The following is a 23,372-nucleotide window of genomic DNA, read 5'->3' on the forward strand; positions in this document are numbered from 1 at the left end:
AATATTACAAGCTATCTAACTGTATGTTTTATACCAAGAGGTATTCGACACAAACAAAATAAACATGACATTAAAGTGTTTTAAGAGTCATCTCAGCTTTAACAACGGCATTTTCAAATATGATTTAGACGTTTATTTGTATAACCAAGATGCCCATGTTTAATATGATCAGTTGGGTAAGCTCTACAAGTCTGCGAAATTTTGCAGTAGTCGAAGCAATGAAGCCTCCGATACAAAACAAAGTGAAATTGCGTGTGTGTGCGTGCGGGTGCCTTATACTTGACAATGTGATTTCAAAATGGATGAAAGCATAATTAGCTCAATTGCAAAAAAAAAAAAATATGAATCATCTCCTCCGGATTCCATTCTCATTTTCACTTTTATACTCAAAAATTCTCATCCTTATCTAGACCTTTGAAAAAAATATAATGCAAGATGACTACAGCTTTACTCTCTCAGCTACAACAATGGCCAAAGACATGTTTTTTTCACTATATTTGCACATAGACATGTACGGAATTTTAACTTTGACGACGCACGTGCATTGCTTTGTTATTGGTCAGGATGGACTGGAAATCAATAGATATTACTACTGGATATATCTTGGAATCCAAATCAATCAAAAAAGGTGCATTTTCATGTTGCTATTAATGTGATTATGCGAGGACAGACACACACGAGCGGAAACTTTTGAAATGCTTAAAATGGTCTAAAAGATATAGAAAACTGGTAGGGAAGTCATTTTGAGCATTTTAATATTGGTAGGGAAGCCATTTTGAGCATTTTAAAATTGTTAGGGAAGTCATCGTGAGCATTTCAAGATTTTGACACATGCACCATGATAGCCTGACTGATATGCCCTGTGCGAAAAGATCCAGTGACACTTGAACTTTACATCCACTGAAAATGACAAAGTCATGACATTTATTAGTGAAGATATGATGGATAATTAGACATCATGCCAACATCACAAAATGGCATCTAGATGATGTCACAGACAAGTTGACATTATGAAAAGAACTCTTTATCGAGATGTTGACATGTTATACAATAACTAAAAGTTTCATTTTAATTGGTCATGTCTTTGTTGAGATGCTGCATTCACAAAATTCATCAGAAAGAAAGAAGAATAAAAAAGAGATATGAAACTCGTCACTTGAAGACGAGTTAGGTATACGGGGGGGGGGGGGGGGGGTCATCAGATATTGGTCACGAGTAATCAACAACGAAATGTATGTAATATAACGACTCAAGGGTTATATTGAAATACGTTTGTGAAGTCGAGTTCTATGTGCTTACACAATTCAGATAAATTTGTTTCTGTAATGCAAACCAAAGGGAAATTCTGTGCGTGAGTGTGCTTGTACGAGTAACGTCGATTTTACAGGCTATCTTACTGTGTATTTTGGTCGAAGAGGGAGAGTGGTCCCAAATACACTTGTTGCCATTTCAATGTTCAACAGAAGTTCAAATGCGATTTTTTTTTTTTAGTTTAAAATGCTACACAACATTCTGTACACTAATGACAGATTGTATAAAGTGAAAATAGCTGAGAGTTATTCCAGTTTTTGCCAGACATCTATTGAAACACCAGTACATGTTTCTTTATTTTTTCTTTTTTTTTTCAATGTAGTTTTGTGGCTAAGTTAAGACAAGAGTTTGTTGACAAAATTAGCTTGACATTTTATGTCGAGTTTGCAGATTTTACTCGGAGAAGAGTAATGCTGGACTTCATAAAATACTGGAAAGGACCAAACAGAATGCTGTTGAACCATCTAGTATTGTTATATGAAAGGTATTCAGAAATGTAAAAACTCAGTTGGAGCTTAGGCGGTCTTATTGCCTTTATTGGGAACATCAAACATACAGAATTGATTATTGCAAAAGGGAAGCATAAAGAAGTTATTTACTATCAAAAATGGTCCCCTATTAAACATCTATGGTAAAGAGTCCAAGTAAAGAATGTTACCCACCATGACAAGTACTTTGTTTTAAGAAAAGTAGAGTTTTTGTTTGTATTTTAATTGTTTATTGATTAATATTTGATTCATGATTTTGACTGCTGATGTTAAATCATGAAAACCAATAAAAAGGTAGAACAAGTGTATTTACCAAGAGGTCTTGGTAACATTTGGCAATAAAGATGAAACATTGAAACATGGCAATAAAGTGTTTTAAGTGTCATCTTGACTGTAACATTTGTCTTTTCAAACACAAACTTTGACGCTTACTTGCATAACCAAGATACATGTAGCTACTTGTATGTCAAATCTTGCCATCATTAAACAATATAATCAATTGGGAGAGTTCCATTGGTACAAGCCTGGAAAATGGTGCAGCAGTTGAAGCAAAGCAGCCTCCAATAAAAAACAACACAAAACAAAACAAAGGGAAATTGCCTGTGTGTGGGTTTACATGACAATGCGATTTCTGGACAAAAGCGGAATTACTTCCAATGCAAAAAGAAAAAAAAAGACTAAAAGAAAAAGTACTTTTTTTATGCTCTGCATCTTCTGGGGTTTGAACCTGCAGTCCCTGAACTTACGTCTCTGGCACCAGAGACCGAGGTTTTAGCCATTGACATATATGTCTCCACGAAGAACATGTGTGGAACATAAGCTTTATACATGTGAAAGATAATTCAAGAATATTTTTGTCTGGATTCCATTCTCATTTCCTCTTTTAATTTACTCGTTGTCGTCCATTTGGGGGACATTTGAAATGATAAAATGCCCAATCATTAAAGTCTATTGTCACAGCTACAACATACTTACACATAGGTTTCAGTGGAGCAAAGTCGACTGAGATGCAATTCCAGAATGTTATCAAGTCAATGCATGATTGGGGGAAAAAAAATCACCTCCCATAGACATTACATGTAAACTTGGCAGATTTTGATACTTTGCCTTTAATAATAATTTTCAGTACAATGACATCATCATATTGCAAAACAATGATGCTGACTTGAAAGACAATTGTCCAAAGCATATGTCCAATTTTAGGATAATATTGAGCAAAACATGACCAAGACACGTGCAAATGCATGTCAGAAACAGTAAGTCATTAAATTAAATTCCCCTTTGTTTATTTCAGATGACAATATGATGATGTCACACTATCTGAAAAAGGATAGCTAGTAACTAATCAGTGGGAATCAGTGGGAATGATGGGGGATGATTGTTCCAATCCTTGAGGGATTCATTTAAGAGTACATTACGTATCAATTGTTGTGTGAAAATTATTTGCTTCAGAATGGTCTCATATTCAAGTAATGTGCAGTTTAATGTTTCCTGATCGCCCCATCACTGTACAGGCATGCTAACCTGGAAACATTAAACTGCACATTACTTGAATATGAGACCATTCTGAAGCAAATAATTTTCACACAACAATAGATATATAATGTACTCTTAAATGAATCCCACAAGGATTGGAACAATTATCCCCCAGCATTCCCACTGATTCCCACTGATCAGTTACTAGCCATCTCCTTTAATCGAAATATTGATACTGAAAATATTAATTTACAACTAATATACTTTTGGAATATGTAATATAATCATAGGGTTCCACTGCAGTTTAAAGAGCTATGGCGAAATGATGAAAGGCATGTTTTTTTTCACTATATTTGAACATAGACACGCACATGGAATTTCAGCTTTGACGAAGGCACTTTGCTTTGTTATTGGTCAAAATTGACCGGAAATCAATGGATACTGCTGCTGGATTTATCAGGAATCAATATCAATTGAAAAAAAGTACATTTTCATGTTGCTTATACATGCAAAAATGCGCTGACAGACTCGCATATGCAGAAATTTCTGAAACATATAGAAAACTGGTTGGGAAGTCATTTTGAGCATCTTAAACTTTTGAAGTGTATGTACGAGTGCATCATTGGAGCATGACTGATTTGCCCTGCGTGAAAAGATCACGTGACACTTGAACTTTAAGTCCACTGAAAATGATAAAGATATGTCATTTACAAGTAGTTATGAAGATATGATCGATCATTTAACATGTCATAATCACAAAATGGCATCTAGGTGATGTCACAGATAAGTTGATGTTATGAAAAAGATTTCTGTATCGAGATGTTGACAAGTTATACGATGACTGAAATTTCAAGTTAATTGGTCATGTCATTGTTACGATAATACGTTCAAAAAATTTGTCAGATTGTAAGAAGAATTAAAAAAAGAGGAAGATTCCATACAAACACAAAGGGTGATAATTACCCTCAGCATATCACCTAAAAAGGAAGATTCTGTACAGATCAATGGGTGATACGCAGATAGCGTATCACCTACCAAGAAGTCAATCAGACTTACATGTAGTAAGCACAACTGTGCTTGATTGGTGCACTTTCCTTGCCACTGCTATGGGATATAACTACTAAGGAGCAATTACATCTGATCTGAAGTGTGTCATAACAACACTACAATAGCAATGAAAAAAAAGACAATCAGACTTACATGCAATGATCCCAAGAGAACTTGGCAAACTTTCTTTGCCATTGCTGACAGACACAACAGTGATGGTATATTCATCCCCAGGAGTGGTCAAATTAGTACAGGAAGCTGTCAATGTGTCACCCCTCTGACCATCGGTGACAGAGATTTCACTTGGTGATGCACTACCATCAGAGCATGTGATGATGAAGGTATCCAAGACACCGTCTGGCACCTCCCAGGAGGCTGTTATCGCCGTGGTGTTTGATGATTCTTCTTCCAGAGTCACTGCCTCTGGCACTAAGTTGAAAACAAATTATGAGAGTACATTTGCATTATAAGATCAAAGGTATTATAAAATAATGTTTCAAGACCTGAGTGGATTTCTCTAGATGTAGGTAGTTTAATAGAGTTTTAAATTTTCACAGCTTTTTATAGAGTAGTGATACTACACTGTAGGAGCAACATCACTTGGTCTAATACCTGGTGGTCTAATTCCCAGATTGTTGAACACCAACATGACTAAACCCATGTGCTCTACTATCAATTTGGTCTAGTGGCCATTTGTTCTAATCATCCTTTCAGGTCACACTCTACCTACTTTGGTTAATCAGTTTGTCTCATAACCAAGTGGTCAAAATGCCACCTTGTCTACAAGGTACGTAACTTTTATCTTCATGTTATTTAATACTATTTGGTCTATTACTACTCTAATTCATGAACATGTGATGTTGAAGGTATCCACTACACCAATGGGCACCTCCCAGGAGGCTGTTATCACCGTGGTCTTTGATGATTCTTCTCTCAGAGTCACTGCCTCTAGCACTGATGTTAAAGCAAATTATGAAAGTAGTATGGCATTAAAGGCATTATTCATTAATGTTTCAAGACCAAAGTAGGCCTTATATAAAAAGTAGATAGATATAGTTTTAAATGTTCACATATATTCATACAGTAGTGATACTAGGAGTTATTATACAACACCTCAGAATGATGTCGAATTGTGATTGGCCAAGAACATGTCACATGACATTCAATAGAAAATACCTATCAAACTCATTGAGAGTGACAGCCATACAATAGGCCCCTGGCATGGGCCTATAGCACGGCTCGAAGGTACTATAGCACGGCTTCGCGGGGGGCTACTAATGCATGGCCGCTCACAGAGTTCTGTGGCTCACACCCGTAGCAAAGCGCCAGCAAACTACATTGTACGTGCTGGCCGGCTGCGCTGCGCTGCCGGCAAGTCTCACAGACCAGGCGCGGCGGAGTACTGCAACGTTAACGTGTACGCGCAGTTACTTTACCTAGCTAGTTGCATGTATCGCGGCCTGTATACACCTAGCGGTACTGCTGTGTTTTTACTTTTGACTCTGATCTGCTACGTGGACCACAGTGATCCCAACATCAAGACTTCATTTCAAGTTGAGAAACCGTAATTTGATTATTTTTCTGTGTTTTTATACAAAATCATTTTTGGAAATAGACAAAGTCTAGACCTACTACTAGATCTACCGACATCTCAGATCGACCTAACAGCCAGGCCTAACTCGATCTAACGTTAGCGTAGAATGGGTATAGACCCTGCGGAGTTCGTGATTCCTGTGACTGTGTGGTCGAATCATGACGAGTGTTTGAAAGCAGTACACAGGGTGGTTTACAATTCTCTGCCTAATTGTTACATTTATTTTTGGGCCTTCCTGAGTTGGCGGTCACTAATTTTGTATTGTGATTGTGGACAAGGTGTTGTATAAAACGAATAATTTATGATTTTGTTCGTGCATTGGGGCACGTAATACCGCACTCGGCGCGAGATTCGTCACTGGTCTATTCAACGCGGCGCTACGCGCCTTGTTGAATAGACCAGTGGCTCATCTCGCGCCTCGTGCGATATTCGTGCCCTATGCACTCACAACTCATAAATTATTCGTATACCATATAACCAAACAAAAAAGAATCATTGGGGTTGCCATCCCACATCTCATTGATTTCAGATAAAGACTATTATTAGATATATATATATATGGTTTTAGTAAATAACTGAGCTGCACCTCTTCCCCCTAAAAACCATCATTGCTATGTTATCACAAGACTGTTAATTATGGGATAGAATACAACTTTTAAAAAAAAACCTAGAAATGTCGCTATGGTGACTGGTATGCCTCCGCCATAATGCATGGTTCTCCTAATAGTACAATGTCTTGGCAATGTGTGATGATAGTTTTGCATAATTGGCAAAATATTAAAATGACAAGGCTTATGACAAATGTGTTGAATGTTCACTTTCCTAGATTTCCTTGGTATTTTCGGATTTGAGGATTTTTACTTGACTTTTGACCTTTTAATAAGTTTATGCATTAAGTAAATTCAAAGTATGGAGAAAATGTACAATTTCAGTATTAAATAGTAAAATTTTAGCATTTTAGCCTGGCCTATGTCCCTTGACCTTTGACCCTAGGACCCTAAATTCCCCAGAGAATCACTGTCAGGTAAAACATGTATAGATAATTACTAAGTTTCATGATACCTTGACTCACTTTCGAGATATGGTGGAAGAAGTGAAATTTAGCACTTTCACTTGACCTTTTGGCAAGAAACTTCCAAGAGAATCTCTATTGGGTTAGACATGTATATATTCTGTTTCAAGAAAAATCCTGTAGGCATTGCAAAAATAAGAGTGAAATTTTAGGGAGTTGACCATGACCTTTGATCCATGACCCAAAATTCCCTACATAATCACTGCCAGTCAGTGCATGCATACGTACTAAGTTCCATGAAGATACCTTGACCCCTTTGCGAGATATGGGGGAAAAAAGTAAAACTTTCATTTGACCTGTGACCTTTGAGCTCAAGACCCAAAACTCTCTCTGAAGAATCCTCATTTAGCAGTACATGTATACACTAAGTTTCAAGAAAATATCTTCAGGAATTGCATAGATATGGAGGAAATAGTGAAATTTTGAGTAATTGACCTTGACCTTTTGACCTTTGACCTCGAGCATGTGCACCCAAAAGTTGATAGGCACAACTTCGGCACATGCCAAGTTTAATTAGGATACCTCAATCAGTTTTTTAGTTATGCTGTCCACAAAAATTGATTAAGACGGACGGACAGACGGACGGACACACAACCCGAAAACATAATGCCTCCGGCGACACTTCGTGGCGGAGGCATACACAAACTGTAAACAAAAAGAATTTATTCTAACAGTGGTTTCTTTTGCGTACAGATACTTTCGCTGTTTCCATTGGTGCCGACTTTTTCGCGTGTGTTTAAATTCGCGGTTGGGAAAATCTGTGAATTCACAGTCAGCAAAAACTAATGTTTTATTTTGCACATGAAAACCCAAACTATAATCCAATTATTCTTTCATTCATTAAATAGAAATTAAAATCAAAGGCAGGCTTACCTGAAATCCTGTCTCTCGAGTACTTTATAACATGCCTGTACCTACATTGCGCGGTATCGCTGTGTGTGTGTGTGTTGACCATCAATACATCTCAATGCGCGGAATCTTTGTGTGTGCGTGTGCGCAATTAGCATTGTAACACGTGGCAAGTTCAAAACATTTTCGCGTGATGTTAAATTTGCGGTTCAACCTCAAAGCGCGAAAAGCGTGAAAATAAAATCACCGCAAAAGAAACCACTTTTACAGTAGTGCAAATCTGCCCGTAGGTCAATGGGAGACTTGTGAGGGGATGACATCATCAGAGATCTGATGAATATTTCTGAGAGTTCAACCTCAAAGTCCAGAGTTATTCTTGTATTTGACACCTGATGACTTTGTGAAATATTCAACAAGAAACAAGGGGGACTTGCACCCATCAGAGTATTGCAAGATCACTTTCCACACATTCTTGCAGACTACTTCCTCAGAACACAGAAAACTTGGGGGGGGGGGGCATTGTGTCCATATGTGCATTCTATCACACTGGCAGGTATATCTTGTATGTACATGTATAAAAATTTTGACCATGCATTTTCAGAAAAAAAAAGTATTAACTCAGGATATTTCTAATTTCAAAGAAGTGTTTGTTTGTTTGTTTGTTTGTTTGTTTGTTTGTTTGATTGTTTGTTTGTTTGTTTGTTTGTTTGTTTTTTTTTTTGTTTGTTTGTTTGTTTGTCTGTCTGTCTGTTTGTTTGTTTTTAATTTAAATTCTCTAATTTGGAAATTCTGGGGTAGCCTCAGCATCCCCAGAGGGTGGGGGCATGATGCCCATTTGAGTAAATAGATATTCTTTCAACCAATTTGGTCCCATCCCCCCCCCCCTCCATGCCCAACCCCAGATTTCCCATGAAGAAACTTGAAACTGCAGTTACAAATGTACTTCTTCATATCACTAACGTATTAGCTTATTCCTTCTAGTTCTAGGGGAGAAGATTTGTAATAATTCTATACATATGGGGCATTGTCCCTCCCACCCACCCCCCCCCCCCAAAGTCCCAGGATATTGTGCTCCTGGGGGCCCCAAGTGAACAATGGTGTCCATTCGCACAGATACATATTCAGTCATACTAGCAATAATACCTGCCAAGTGTGGTGAACTCTGACCCTGCATTTTCAAGGAGAAATAAAAATGTGATAATTGGTATCCACTTTGATCAGGTCCTCCACTTCCATCAATAGAGTGATGACCATGATAAGAAAACTATCAGACTTACATGCAATAATCCCAAGAGAACTTGGCAAACTTTCTTTGCCTCTGCTGACAGACACAACAGTGATGGTATATTCATCCCCAGGAGTGGGCAAATCAATGCAGGAAGCTGTGAAGGTGCCATTCCTGTTATCACTGGAGATGGTGATTTCACTTGGTGATGCACTACCATTAGAACATGTGATGTTGAAGGTATCCAAGACACCGTCTGGCAGCTCCCATGCAGCTGTTATCGCCGTGGTGTTTGATGCTTCTTCCCTCAGAGTCACAGCTTCTGGCACTGATATGAAAACAAATTATGAAAGTAGTATGGGATTAATGGCATTGTTTAATGTCACCGTAAATATGAACGATGTGTGAAGCATCCATGCATATCCATGTCGTTCGTTTGCTCTTCATTTCACGAGTGCGAAGCCAGCTAGGATAGCATAGCTACACTGCTGGCTAGCTAGCTAGCAAGCCTTTGGCAAAGGCAGCAGCTAGCTGCAGAGAGGCTTGTGCAATGGACTCGCGTGCACACAGCGATCGGATCGAAGCGCGCTTGCCCATTGCGCGCTGTGTGTGCATGTCCATTGCTCTCTGTGTGCGTGTGCTGAAATTATAGCGAGCTGCCTTTTGCAAAAGGCTACAGTTGTAGCACTGTGCATACAAGCATGGTACAAGAGACACACTTGTTACTGGTAACAGTGCATGAGTGTAATTACCGTACGCACCGTACGTCTTGCCGTATGATCCCTCTGCTACACTTGTTGATGTTTTTCTTATTTTTCGTAATGAACCTTCCAGTCTGACATGCGTCAATATGCGAGACACCCTCTGCTATGTATGACAGCAAAGATCGTACTGTACACTCATGAGTACGATATGCATGACACATGTACCACGATTGAAACGCGAAACAATAGCAAGTGAGTACCGAGACAAGTCTCGCATTTTGCGTCTTCCATATTTTGTTGATGTCCGATGAATACCGTTAAAAGAAAATATAAAAGGAAACGAAAAATAGAGCAAATACATGCTGCATTCTAGGGAAATTTTGAGCTGAAATAATATGTATGACACACGCAATATTTGCGTGGACATTTTCGTTTTTGTTTTTGTTTTGTTTTTTAGGTCCGAAATAAGGGGTGCGTCTTATACACGGGTGCGTCTTATACACGGAACTTTATGGTATTTGGGGATTTAAGGACTTTAACTTGACTTTGACCCATTCATAAGTTTATGCATTGAGTAATTTTCAAGGTATGGAGAACTAGAAATGTTGCTAAATTAAAGGCGACTGGTATGCCTCCGCCATAATGCACGATTCTCCTAATAGGTCTATAGTACATGTGGACAATGTGTGATTACATTTTCACAATATTGGCAAAATATTAAAATGACAAGTTTATCACAAATGTGCTGAATGTTCACCTTCCTTGACCTAGGTTTAATTGGATGAATAGGAGAGCATGTATTTGGGGATTTAAGGACTTTAACTTGACTTTGACCCATTCATAAGTTTATGCATTGAGTAATTTTCAAGGTATGGAGAACTAGAAATGTCGCTAAGGCGACTGGTATGCCTCCGCCATAATGCATGATTCTCCTAATAGGTCTATAATACATGTGGACAATGTGTGATTACATTTTCACAAAATTGGCAAAATATTAAAATGACAAGTTTGTCACAAATGTGTTGAATGTTCATCGACCTTGACCTAGATTTAATTGGATGAATAGGAGAGCATGTATTTGGGGATTTAAGGACTTTAACTTGACTTTGCCCATTCATAAGTTTATGCATTGAGTAATTTTCAAGGTATGGGGGGAAAAGTGCAATTTCTGTATCAAAAAGTACACTGTTACCATTTTCATCTGGCATTTGACCCTAAAATTCATAGGATAATCACTGTCAGGCAGAACATGCATAAATATGTAGAAAGTTTCAAGATAACTTGAGCCACTTCTGAGATATGGAGGAAAAAGTTAGTTGAGCACTTTCCCTTGATCTTTGACCTTTTGACCTTTGAGGCAAACAAAAAAACGAAAAAAGAAGTTTCCAGAGAATCTCTATTAGGTTATACATGCATACACCAAGTGTAAAAAAAATAGGGCGATCGCTACGGCTACTGATATGCCTCCGCCATAATGCATGGTTCTCCTAATAGGTCTATAGTAGTGTACAATGTCTTGACAATGTGTGATGACAGTTTCACACAATTGGCAAAATATTAAAATGACAGGTTTGACACAAATGTGCTGAATGTTCACTTTCCTAGAACTAGGTTCAATTGGATGAATGATTAAAATGTCAGAGTGCAGGTATTTAGGGAACTGATGATTTTTACTTCACTTTTGACCCTTTTATATAAAAAAGTTTATGCATTGAGTAATTTTCAAGGTATTGAGAAAAAGTATAATTTCAGTATCAAATGGGAAAATAGCATTGTCTAAACCTGGCCTTTGACCTTTGACCTCACAGTTCCAAAGAGAATCACTGTTAGGTTGAACATGCATAAATATGTAAGTTTCATGATGATACCTTGAGTTACTTTCGAGATATGGAGGAAGAAGTGCAATTTAGCACTTTCACTTGACCTTTTACCTTTTGACCTTTGACCTTTTGGCAAGAAACTTCCCCAAAAATATATATTGGGTAATAGATGCCATACATCAAGTTAAAAAAAAAAAAACCTTTACGCATATTGCGTTTTAAGGAAAGTAGTGATATTTTGAGGAGTTGACCTTGACCTTTGACCCCCTAACCTTTGACCCATGACCCCCAACTTCCCTAGATAATCACTGCCCATCGGTACAAGCATATATACTAAGTTCCATGAAGATACCTAGAACCATTTGCGAGATATGGAGAAAAACACGAAATTTCAATTTTTTTTCACAAAATAACCTGTGACCTTTGACCTTTGACCCTGTGACCCTAAAATCCACTCAAAGTATTATCCCCCAAGGATATACCCTCATACCAAGTTTGATGTAAAACCACCACATGGTTCTTGAGATATCGACAAAAACAAAACGGGACGGACGGACGTACGTACGGACGGACGGACGACCCGAAAACATAATGCCTCCGGCCACTTCGTTGCGGAGGCATAAAAATAATAATCCTGCTGGCATTGCATGAATATGAGGGAAATAGTAAAATGTTGAAGTGTTACCCTTGACCTTTGACCCCTGAGCTTTGACCCCATGAACCCTAAATTCTCTAGATAATCACTGCCAGTCAGTACATGTATATATACTATGTTCCATGAAGATAACTTGAACAATTTCCAAGTTACGGAGAAAAAAGTGAAGTTTTAATATTGTTACTTGACCTTTTGACCTTTTGACCTTTCACCTCATGACATCAAACTTTCACCAGAGAATCTTAATTGGGTAATACATGTATACACTAAGTTTCAAGAAAATATCTTCAGGCATTGCATAGATATGGTGGAAATAGTGAAATTTTACTATTTGACCTTGACCTTTTGACCTTTGACCTTGATCATGTGCACCCAATAGTTGATAGGCATAACTTCACCCCCTAATACACATACCTGCCAAGTTTCACTGGGATACCTCAAAAGGTTTTTTAGTTACGCTGTCCACAAAATTCATTACGGATGGAAGGACGGACGGACGGACAGACAACCCGAAAACATAATGCCTCCGGCACCACTTCGTGGCGGAGGCATAAAAAGTGCAATTTCTGTATTGAAAAGTACATTGTTACCATTTTCATCTGGCCTTTGACCCTAAAATTCATACGGTAATCACTGTCAGGCAGAACATGCATAAATATGTAGTAAGTTTCAAGATAACTTGAGCTACTTCCGAGATATGGAGGAAAAAGTTAGTTCAGCATTTTCCCTTGATATTTGACCTTTTGACCTTTGAGGCAAAAAAAGAAAAGAAAATAGAAGAAGGTTTTCAGAGAATCTCTATTAAGTTATACATGCATACACCAAGTGTTAAAAAAATAATCCTGCTGGCATTGCATAAATATGATGGAAATAGTAAAATTTTGAAGTGTTGCCCTTGACCTTTGACCCCTGACCTTTGACCCCATGAACCCAAAATCACCAGACAGTCACTGCCAGTCAGCACATCTCTGTTCAATGAAGATACCTTGAACAATTTCCAAGGTACGGAGAAAAAGGTGAAGTTTGAATATTTTTACTTAACCTTTTGACCTTTGACCTCATGACCCCAAACTTTCACCAGAGAAGCTTAATTGGGTAATACATGTATACACTAAGTTTCAAGAAAATATCTTCAGGCATTGCATAGATATGGTGGAAATAGTGAAATTTTACGTATTTGACCAAGACCTTTTGACCTTTGACCTTGAGCATGTGCACCAAAAAATTGATAGGTACAACTTCGCCTACTCATACATATATATATGCCAAGTTTCATTAGGACACCTCAAAAGGTTTTTTAGTTACGCTGTCCACAAAATTCATTACGGACGGATGGAAGGACGGAAGGACGGACAACCCGAAAACATAATACCTCTGGCACCATTTCGTGGGGGAGGCATAAAAAGTTGTGTATGGATTAACATGAAAGATGCATAAAATGTTGGAACTAATACAAGGAACGCCTGATTCAATTTTGGTAGTGATCCAGGAATTTTTATGGATATTTGATGGATTTTTCATCTTTTGGCATATATAAGATTAACGAACCTGGGGTTCAAGCTGCGCACACTGGAGGTTTACATAATTATATGTGCACTGAAGCGCATGTTTTGCTTGGGGAAGGTGCCGTGCAATGACGTAAAAAAGGCTCCCCTTTTGGGAAATGAGTTGTTGGCTTGGTGGAAGTCTGTGCTCTCCTAGTGCTTTTCTAGTTGCAAGACTTTGATAATTATTGGGGGAGGGGGCATCTTTGAGGACCTCCAGTGGGGCATGGGGTGCCCATTTCTGTATTCTATGATACTGGCATAAACATTTGCCACATATGCATCAAATCAGACCATGCACCTTCAAGAACAAAATAAAAATGTATAAACTGGCCCCCAATTGGTCCCTGTCCCAAAGGACAGAGAAGATTTCTAACGATTCTATAAATTGGAGGAGGGTTTGCTCGGACATTGTTGGTAGGAGAAAGATTAGACAGAAATGGGGGTGGGGAGGGAGAAGTTGAGGGTTGGAAAAACATGGAGATAAGAGATAAAGAAGTGAATTTTAACAAAACCAAGAGTGAGAAACGAATCCGGCGAATGATGTCGAACTTCATTCAAAATTATGACAAAAGCACATACTGAAGTAGATTGCCATAGACTGTGCAAAATTTGCTGATATTTGAAATTCTTAGCTGATCAAAAGGAACACATAAGCAGTAGCAAAATTTTGAAATTCAGACAGCTTTTTGTGATCCAATTATATACTTACGAGCTGTAAGTATGATTGTAGCTTGGTTGGTCTGATTGCCACTAATGCTAACATTGTACTTTACCGGGTTATGCACCCTGCTCTCTTAGATGAATAAATGGAGCATGATCTTTTATATGCTTGAGTTGTGACAATCTCACATACAGGACCTCCACTTCATGTACATGTAATAGCCAAGAGACAGAGTTTTTGCCTCTTACTATTGAAAAGGGAATGGTATGATTACACCCAACATTGCCCAGCTAGCTGTAGACCTAGGAATCAAACCTGGGTCCTCATGATTGGGAGGCAAATTCACTACTGTCTGCACCAGAGCACGGCCATGCTTCAATCAGACAAGTTTGTGTGATCCAAAGATATACTCACATGCTCTAAGTATGATGGTAGCTTCATTGGTCTCATTGCCACTAATGCTGATGACAGTCATGTTGTATTCATCTCCAGCTTGGTAGAGTCCAGTGCAGGATGCACTCACAGGATGGTTATTGTCTGCATCTATAATAGCTGGGGATGCAGTGCCATTACTACAACTGATGATGTACTGATCTACCACTCCAGCAGGTTTATCCCAGCTTGCAGATACAGTGTCTATGGTAGGCATTTCTGGTGTGAGAACCACTTGGTTTGGTACTGTGGAAATAAAAGCAAAAACGTTAGGATAAATCATGACAGGACCATGGAATGAATGAAAACATACACACACAATACACACACATATGTACGGTATAATGATTACATATCTGTGAATGTATCCTTCTTCAATACCTACAGTAATTGACAAGAATTTTCAGTCCTTAACCCACTAGACATACAGATTTCTCATACATCAACCTAAAGGTATCTTAACCCGTTGAGGACGAGTCCGAGTATACTCGGGCAGGTGTCTATGGGAAATGCATGTTACAGCAAAATCAAACCGTCCTCAACGGGTTAATACTAATCTATTGTAGGCAATTGCATTATAAACTGCAAAGATACTCATATTTGAAGCTTCTTCATATTAACTGGGATACACACATGCACATATCATATGATGGGGAAAAATGTATTATACTTAGCATGCCTGCCAAACCTAAAATTCAGGAAATAGAAATAACTGAAAAAAAAAAAGACGCCAAAATAGGAATTTTCGCCCACCCCTCTACATGTATGTATCTATATTAGCAGGCGATGACAAAAATAGGAACATGAGATTGAGTATTTAAAAGAGCTCTTTTTCTTTTTGAAAAAAAAAGCACACACAAAAAAGAACATTCCTATCACATGGGAGCAAGTGGCAGTTATGCAATTAATGACTACCACATTATTACACGTACAAGTATGAAAGGGGAAATTTTCATCGTGTGGAAAACATTTCACACATTTCGCTCGACATCAAACTGGCGCAAAAATAAAACCACGCATTTCTGCTTGTTATACAATGTATGTAGTGTACATTGTAATATCACACACTTTACGATGTATTTGATTCCACGGAATAAAATGCACATGAACTTCATCTAACCTAGCTGAGAGCAGAAAATTACACACAAGAAACACATCCACTCTTACAGAGTCTAATTTGCTTTTGCAGCATTCCACTGCTAAAAATATATATGAAATGATTGTCTTGTATGTTACAGAGACTGCTACTGAATATGAAGTTTGTGAGTTGCATATGAATCTGTAGCGGTCCAAGATCTGAAGACTCCAAATGGCTTGCACACAAACCATCGACTACAGTTCCTCATTGTAAATCAATCAAAATTGTATTCAGATACACTGGTTAGTCAATAACAAACAGCCAGAGGACAGATGCAGTCACATTTTGATATGAATCAACTATCTTGAAATGTTTGCTAATGGGCAGAACATAACACAACACATAATGCAGCTATGGATAGTGTATATAAATTTTGGAAAGCTGTACATGTATGTAACGCCTACTGACTTGAGGTGGTGTACTTCAATAAAAAATTTGATGCTGCAAAGTCCACTTTGAAATTCGCAAGTCTGCACAATACCAAAAGAGCTTTTGTGACATATTGATATACACACACTGGTCACATCAGCCATCATATCTAATGCTGGTTTTGGATGTCAGAAATGCTGTACTGTAAAACATGATATTTTTTGCGACATGAAATTTTCGCGTATTGGAGCCTACGGCCTTTTTCGCGGCATGAAATTTTCACGAGTTACCTCTATTAACATTCAAGGCATATAGTGTAGACAAGAACCTTTGCATGCATTTTAATTTCAAGAATCTTGGCTCTCTCGAAATTTATGAAATTAAAATGCAAGCGAATGCTCCTTGTTTTACAATATATGCCAGTCCTCATATTTTGCAAGGTTTTTATTTTCTCAAGTTTTGCAAGCCAGCTGCTATTCGCACAGAATTAACAACACACAAAATTATTAACTCTGACCTTGATATGAATGCCAGATGCACGTGTACGTGTACGTACATCTCCCCTTTACTGTTCTCCACAATCACAAATTTAACCATTCGCTATACTGTCATGAAATCCCGATTCACGAAAAATTAGATTCACTAAATGTATGGCATATAACAGTATACAGTTAATAATGTTCTAACCTTAGACTTTGACATTCTACAATATTTTGGAAGACAACAAATCATTTGACGAAAATTCCTAAATAGCATTTCAAACGTCTTGGATATGGAATATCCTGTATACAGCAAGATGAATTGTACACTATGTAGTTGTATAGATCACCAAATTGTGTCTGTTATATCAATTCTCTGGGCATAAACTGTTTTGGGAGTCATGAAGCACTGGAATGAATCACTATCTCATCCAATATGCAGTGCCATCATGATCAGTAGTGAGCAGTGTCACAGATAATGACTGCATTGTTTCTTGAAGGAGGGAAAGTACCTGCATTAACTGCAATATCAATCACAACATGTACTGTTGACAATCTCTTACGAACAAATATGCAATACCACTTTACTTCTTTGGGCAATTTGTCTGGGACTCAGGACTGTCAACTTATCTGAAAACAAACATCATTCAATACAAACCAGATATGGATGTGTCTTATTATGGCATGCATACATCATGTATTCATAGAACAAGGAAGTCTTGCCAGATTTATTGCAGTGTGAGATTGTCACAGCGATCTTTATACCTTTATACATGCGTAATGAATGAAAAATGCTTCATATAGCATAAACCTATTCACTTTTATTGAATCTCACACTTAGAAACATCAGTACTGGACAAATACTTATCATAAATTAACAAACATAACACAAACAAACACACAAGAAAGAGAAAAAAATACACTTGTACATACATGCAAAACAGGCGCCAGTTTTATTGATGGTTGGCCTTAAAAACACAATATCTCTTCTTTTCCCCATGAAATAAGAGGCATACTTACTTGAATGCTGCATCTATGTGTATGTACTTTATCTTTATGCATGCATTGCAATATATCATCCTGTTTCTCATCAGCTGTGTGTTGCGTTTGTGTTTGCTTTACATAGTCTAATGAATTATTAGTTGTTTTCATCGAGATAGCCTTCATCAAATGCATTCTACATATCAGCACTCTGCTACATCTAGTGCCCCTTATGGTCTGTAAGGTAAACTTGGCCAACCTCTTTCTACAGGGACTCTTTATGATAAATACAGTATGAGTATTGGGCTCACAGTCCAATCTTGTAACACCACAACTTCCAAGAACAGAAAACACTGATATCACCAAAATTGACCATATCCTACAACAAGATGAATGGACCAGCTTGTAAGGTGGTATAGAGAGCACTACAACCACATTTAAACTGCCCTGTAATCCATTAATTTCTCAACAAATATCAGACTAATCATCTACATTGTGCTGCACACATACATTCAGAGCAATACAATCAAACAAAGAAACACAAAAACACTGCACTGTTTTATACAGCACACAGGTACTCCATGATTGCTTGCATACAAATGTACGCCTCCATCTGGAGAACAGGGGTCCATTTCATGAAGTAATCACGTAAAAGTCTTTACATTTAAATCTCAAAATGGCCAAAGTCGCTCATATGAAGCTATATGAAGCAAAATCCATTTTGTAAAGTCTCACATACATATAAGTGTGTCTTGTGAGTGATAAGGCTTTGTTAAGATTTTCACAAAACAGAGTCCATGTCATGAAAGTCTCTTATGAGAGACTTTTTGCTCATAAGACATACTTCTGAGAGACTTGTTCATGAAATGGGATTTTTCTTCTCTTTGAAAGTCTGGGACAGCTAAATATATGTAAGAGCCACTTGGGCCATTCTGATATTTATGTAAGGACTTTTATGTAATGACTTTCATTTCTATCTCAATACTTACATGTACGGCCCTCCTCCTCCGCCGAAGATGAGTTCGTGCCATTGTATGCGGTGACTGTCACGATATAGAGAGCTCCTGCTGTCAGATCTTCGATCAGGTATTGTGATTCTGAGCCATTGAACACAGCATAATACATGTACATGATGTCATTTCCATCACCATCAGCAAGATACCAGCTGACATTTTGTGACTCTGCTCCACTCGGGGGTGTCCACGTCACATTTAGAGAGTCCGTACTGCCTTCATTGTTTATGATCAAGTTGGCTGCAAGTACGAATAAGAAAGGGAAATACACATTTTTTTTTTATAGTTATTTCTGGCATTTTAGAGATAAAGCAATCAGCAAAATCAGCCTGCTTCATCTATATGCCAACTACAACCTTGTATATTTAACTACAACATTGTATATTTTAACTACAGGAGATGAGGAATTTACCCTCCATAACAGCATTTACTGGTACATTACACATGCAGGAATGCCAACCTTGTAAAGAACGTTGCAGTATTTAAAGGGCTAAAAAAAAAACATTTGTTGTTGTTGTTGTGGAAAACAGTACTTTTTCCTGTCCTGCAATGAACATGTGTTGTAAATGAATGAAAAAAAACCCAGTATTTTTGGTGATAACAATACAAAACACTGAAAAAAATGTAATAGTTGGCATGTTGTATTGGTGTCGGGAAATGATCTACAATGTACAGGACTGTTGCAGCTGGGCCAATCACAGATTCTAGCAAACTATCTCACCAAAAGGGTCCAATTTCCACACACCTGAAACCAGTTTGTCAGGTTTTTTTAAATCAAAATTTGCATCATGATGTAAAAACTGTTAATTCTTGTGTGTACAAAAACAAAAATCATGAACTTCTGCGATACCCAATGTGATGCAAAAATCAATTCTGCTTGATTTTTTTTTAAAATCAGAAACTCTCACAATAATTTGTCTTGCACAGTGTGTGTAAATGACACACAAAGAAACTAAAAATATTTTAAATCCAATAATGCAACTCTCCATACCAGTGTGAGGATTAAAAGTACTTCGTTGCAGCTCAAGGATTTGTTTGTTGTTGCTTGTTTCTATGTTGTTGTTGTTGTTTGCTTGTTTTTGTGGGGTTTTTTTTTTTTTGGGGGGGGGGGGGCATGCGAATAGTGGCAAATAAAACAGATTTTTTAGCATCGGCTGATAACTCTTGTGTATGAATGTGGCTTAAGACACTGATCCACACTGCTGTCCATTCAATACAAGCAACATGAGTAAATAATCATACCAGCATTTGTCAATCTGTTAGAGAATTTAAATTAAAATAACAAAGTCATGCACTTACTTCAAGATAAAAGTACACTGATATTTGAGAGCCTGTATGTATGTTTCACTGTAGCATGTCTGACTATAGGTTCTCTTCATTAAGACAATATCTTAATGAGAAAAAAAACCCAAAGTTTGGTAGGGCACATTTGTGCACTAGAGGAAATAGATGTAGAGTATGACTAACCTGATAAATATTGTGGCAATTCCCATTTCATGGTAATAACACTTAGGTGGCAATCAACAAATAATGCCCCATCACTCTGTATTATGTGTACATGTATTACTGTTTTTGTTTTGATTTTAGAATGTAAAGGATAATATGTACTGGAAGGCCAAATTGGCTCTTGAATTTTTCCAGTGTATGTAATGACCCATGGCTGAAAATAAAATTGCAAGTACCCAATCTACTGGCAGTTGTTGTTGACCATTTGTGTGTCAATAAATGGGACATGAGTTGACAATCATTTCATGCATTTATAGCATTTACACAGGAAGAAGACAGGAATATGCTGCAATTACACTCATTCTTGTCAAATTTGTAAAAGGAGCCTGTCAAATACATAGTCCGCAAAACTCCACATTCTCTACTTCCTGGGACATAAAATCAATGTGAAAACAGACATTTCCTTTTTTTTTCAGTTGGCCAGTTCACAAATGTTTTTAAATTCAGTGGCTCTTTCTCACTGAGGAGAAAGTAACAAGCTTTCACATCCATACTGTTTGTAAATATTCATCACACTTCAATACTTTTGTTTGCATATAAACACCAATTGCCACTGTGTAAGGCAAGTTTTGACCACGCTTTCTGATTTTCATGAACAATTTGTAAAGGTGTACACATGCATGAATTTAGAATGTACCTCAACGGGTCTATTATGTACAATTATAATAGCTAATAAAGAGCACGGAGAGACACAGTAACAAAAACAAACTCTATAGTGCTTTCTGGGAAATGAAATCTAAAATGACCCAAGCACAATCACAATTTATTTCCATTTTGATAGATGTGACACTACCTCTAGTAAGGGGGGGGGGGGGGGGGGGGGGTGGAAAAAAACTCTCATTCTGTACAGCAATTTGATATATAATAATATCAATTTACACAGTGCAAAATCAATGTGAATATATTGTGGGCTGCAAAAGCTTCTGATATGCTTGTCAATAATGCACAGTTAAATATTTTTTAAAAAAATGTGACTTGAGTCTTGATTTGACGACTGCTACAGATGGGGATTTCTTGACTCCTAATGTCGAAACAATCCCAACACCATTACATACGGAAACTATTTCTTTAATGATGGACAAAAATCTTGATATTAATTATACATCGTGACAATATTGTAGGGTTTTGAAAGCCTTCAAAAAATAGTCAAAGTTAAATCAATAAATCTAGAAGATCAAAGAGCAGGTGCACTCTTGTCGGTAAAGATGAACTTCTGTCTGCTGGCTCTAACAAATGATACAAATTGTAGGCCCACTATCGTGAGGTATGCCTTGTCATACCACGGAGGTGGGAAGGGCCACCTCCCTGGTCATACTGAGCTGCATCATGGAAGAAGTTCTTTCATTCCTATAAAGTTACTGAATTACAAAGTAATTACTTCTTACAATTGTATATCCCCCCATAAAACTTTTTTAAACGTATAGCAACAGCTGCATGGTATATCACATTTCACACACAAGAACAGAACAAGAACTTACTTTGCAGGGAGTAATTTTCCAGGAATTGCTTAGCAATTTGCTATGCATTTTGGGATATGACTACTATAGTATGTCATTTGTGTAGCGATTTAATTACATAGAATTCATCATTTTGTTACAGATATATATCCAATAACCAAAATAGCTATCAAATTTTGAGAAAGGAAATTACTCACTGCTCTAGAATCATTTAAGAGTTCCTTTAAACCCAAATCCTAAGATTCACTGAAATCCTAACATTCAGTGCTGCTTATCTTACATGTAGCACCAAGTTCAATTAACTTTCTTCAAACAATTCTGGAGTTATCTCATGAGCACCACTGTCATACCAGTTGTTTATCTAGAATTTTTACACATACCATTAAAATCAGCATTTATTCAACTGATTGCCACTATCTTTGACAGTTTATGTTCACACTGAATTCAAGCTCACTCCGTGTTGTTTCTGCATGTACCAACAATTGTACAAGTCTGAAACTCCATTTCTTTTAACCCCTGTGGATGTTTTTTTTTGTATAATCAAACTTTGAATCTAAATAAAAAAAGAAAAGAAAAAAAAAAGGACATGCATCTTTGTAAGTCCAGAAAAGCCAAGATTGATGAGCCATTCTCCTCTCATGACAGTAACCTCAGCACACATCACACACATACCGGTATTGTGTCAATGTTAGGGTATTAAGGAAGAGACACGCCTCTTGGACTTTGGATGTTTGCTATGGAGGTACCCAGAAGAGATGCTACTTTGCTATCACCATACTTGCATTTCAAAAGTAATCCTGGCAACAGTGTACAGGTAATTAATCGGATGACTGTAACACAAGTACTGAAACATATTCAAGTGTTGGGCTGGATTTGTTTTTGTTTTGTTTTTTTGGGTTTTTTTTACCTTCATTAGGCTGAGACAGAAAAAACAAAATCATGGAATATATCAAGCAAGATAGTTTAAGTATTTACATTGTATTTCACCATGTCTACAACAGATAAGGTTACAAATAGCTGTTCTGAGTTTTTTTTTAAATTATCTAACTTTTCTCTTACATTCTAGACACTTCCTTTGAAAATGATACAGAAATAATGATGAATGGATTTCTAGAACGTATGACCAGTACTGATTCAGAAGAACGTGGAAAATGTTAACAACTTCTTATCCTTTGCCTCCTCCTCTTCCTCCTTTTTCTTCTTCTTCTCCTCCTCCTCCTTCTTTTTCTCCTTCATTTTCTTCTGTTTTTCCTTCTTTCTCTTCTCCTACTGTCTGAACACACCTCCAGGCAGAGCCATTATCAGATACTGAACTGATTTAGGACTTTCATATGGAAACAAGATAAGAAAGTCCATGACAAGTACACAAACAGGACATGTTCAAACATGATATAAAATAATCTATAGCAACATGATGGCATAGGACAGAAGATATGGGACTTTGTCACTTTGCGAAATCACAGCAGATCACTTCTATTTTAAAACAGAAATTATTATTTCCTTGAAGAATAACTTTCATAGTTCGACCATGACCAAATGGTCTTTAAG

The 23,372-nt window shown here is 37.4% G+C and overlaps 1 protein-coding gene across 1 annotated transcript in view; it reads right to left on the bottom strand.

The window, feature by feature from the left end:
- LOC139728337 (receptor-type tyrosine-protein phosphatase eta-like) overlaps positions 1 to 23,123 on the bottom strand; it is a 79,720-nt gene extending 56,597 nt beyond the window's left edge. The window contains exons 1-5 of the mRNA XM_071639282.1: positions 23,108 to 23,123; positions 18,838 to 19,101; positions 14,864 to 15,127; positions 9,115 to 9,402; positions 4,605 to 4,751 (exon numbers count right to left, since the gene is read on the bottom strand). Coding sequence (XP_071495383.1) covers positions 4,605 to 4,751; positions 9,115 to 9,402; positions 14,864 to 15,127; positions 18,838 to 19,101; positions 23,108 to 23,123 — 979 coding nt within the window. The remainder of the gene's footprint in view (positions 1 to 4,604; positions 4,752 to 9,114; positions 9,403 to 14,863; positions 15,128 to 18,837; positions 19,102 to 23,107) is intronic.
- Between the last annotated feature and the right edge of the window lie 249 nt (positions 23,124 to 23,372).

The sequence above is a fragment of the Diadema antillarum genome, unplaced genomic scaffold (genome assembly GCF_040938485.1).
Source record: "Diadema antillarum isolate AM-2024a unplaced genomic scaffold, OU_Dant_1.0 seq00000173_RagTag, whole genome shotgun sequence".
Classification (NCBI taxonomy): domain Eukaryota; kingdom Metazoa; phylum Echinodermata; class Echinoidea; order Diadematoida; family Diadematidae; genus Diadema; species Diadema antillarum.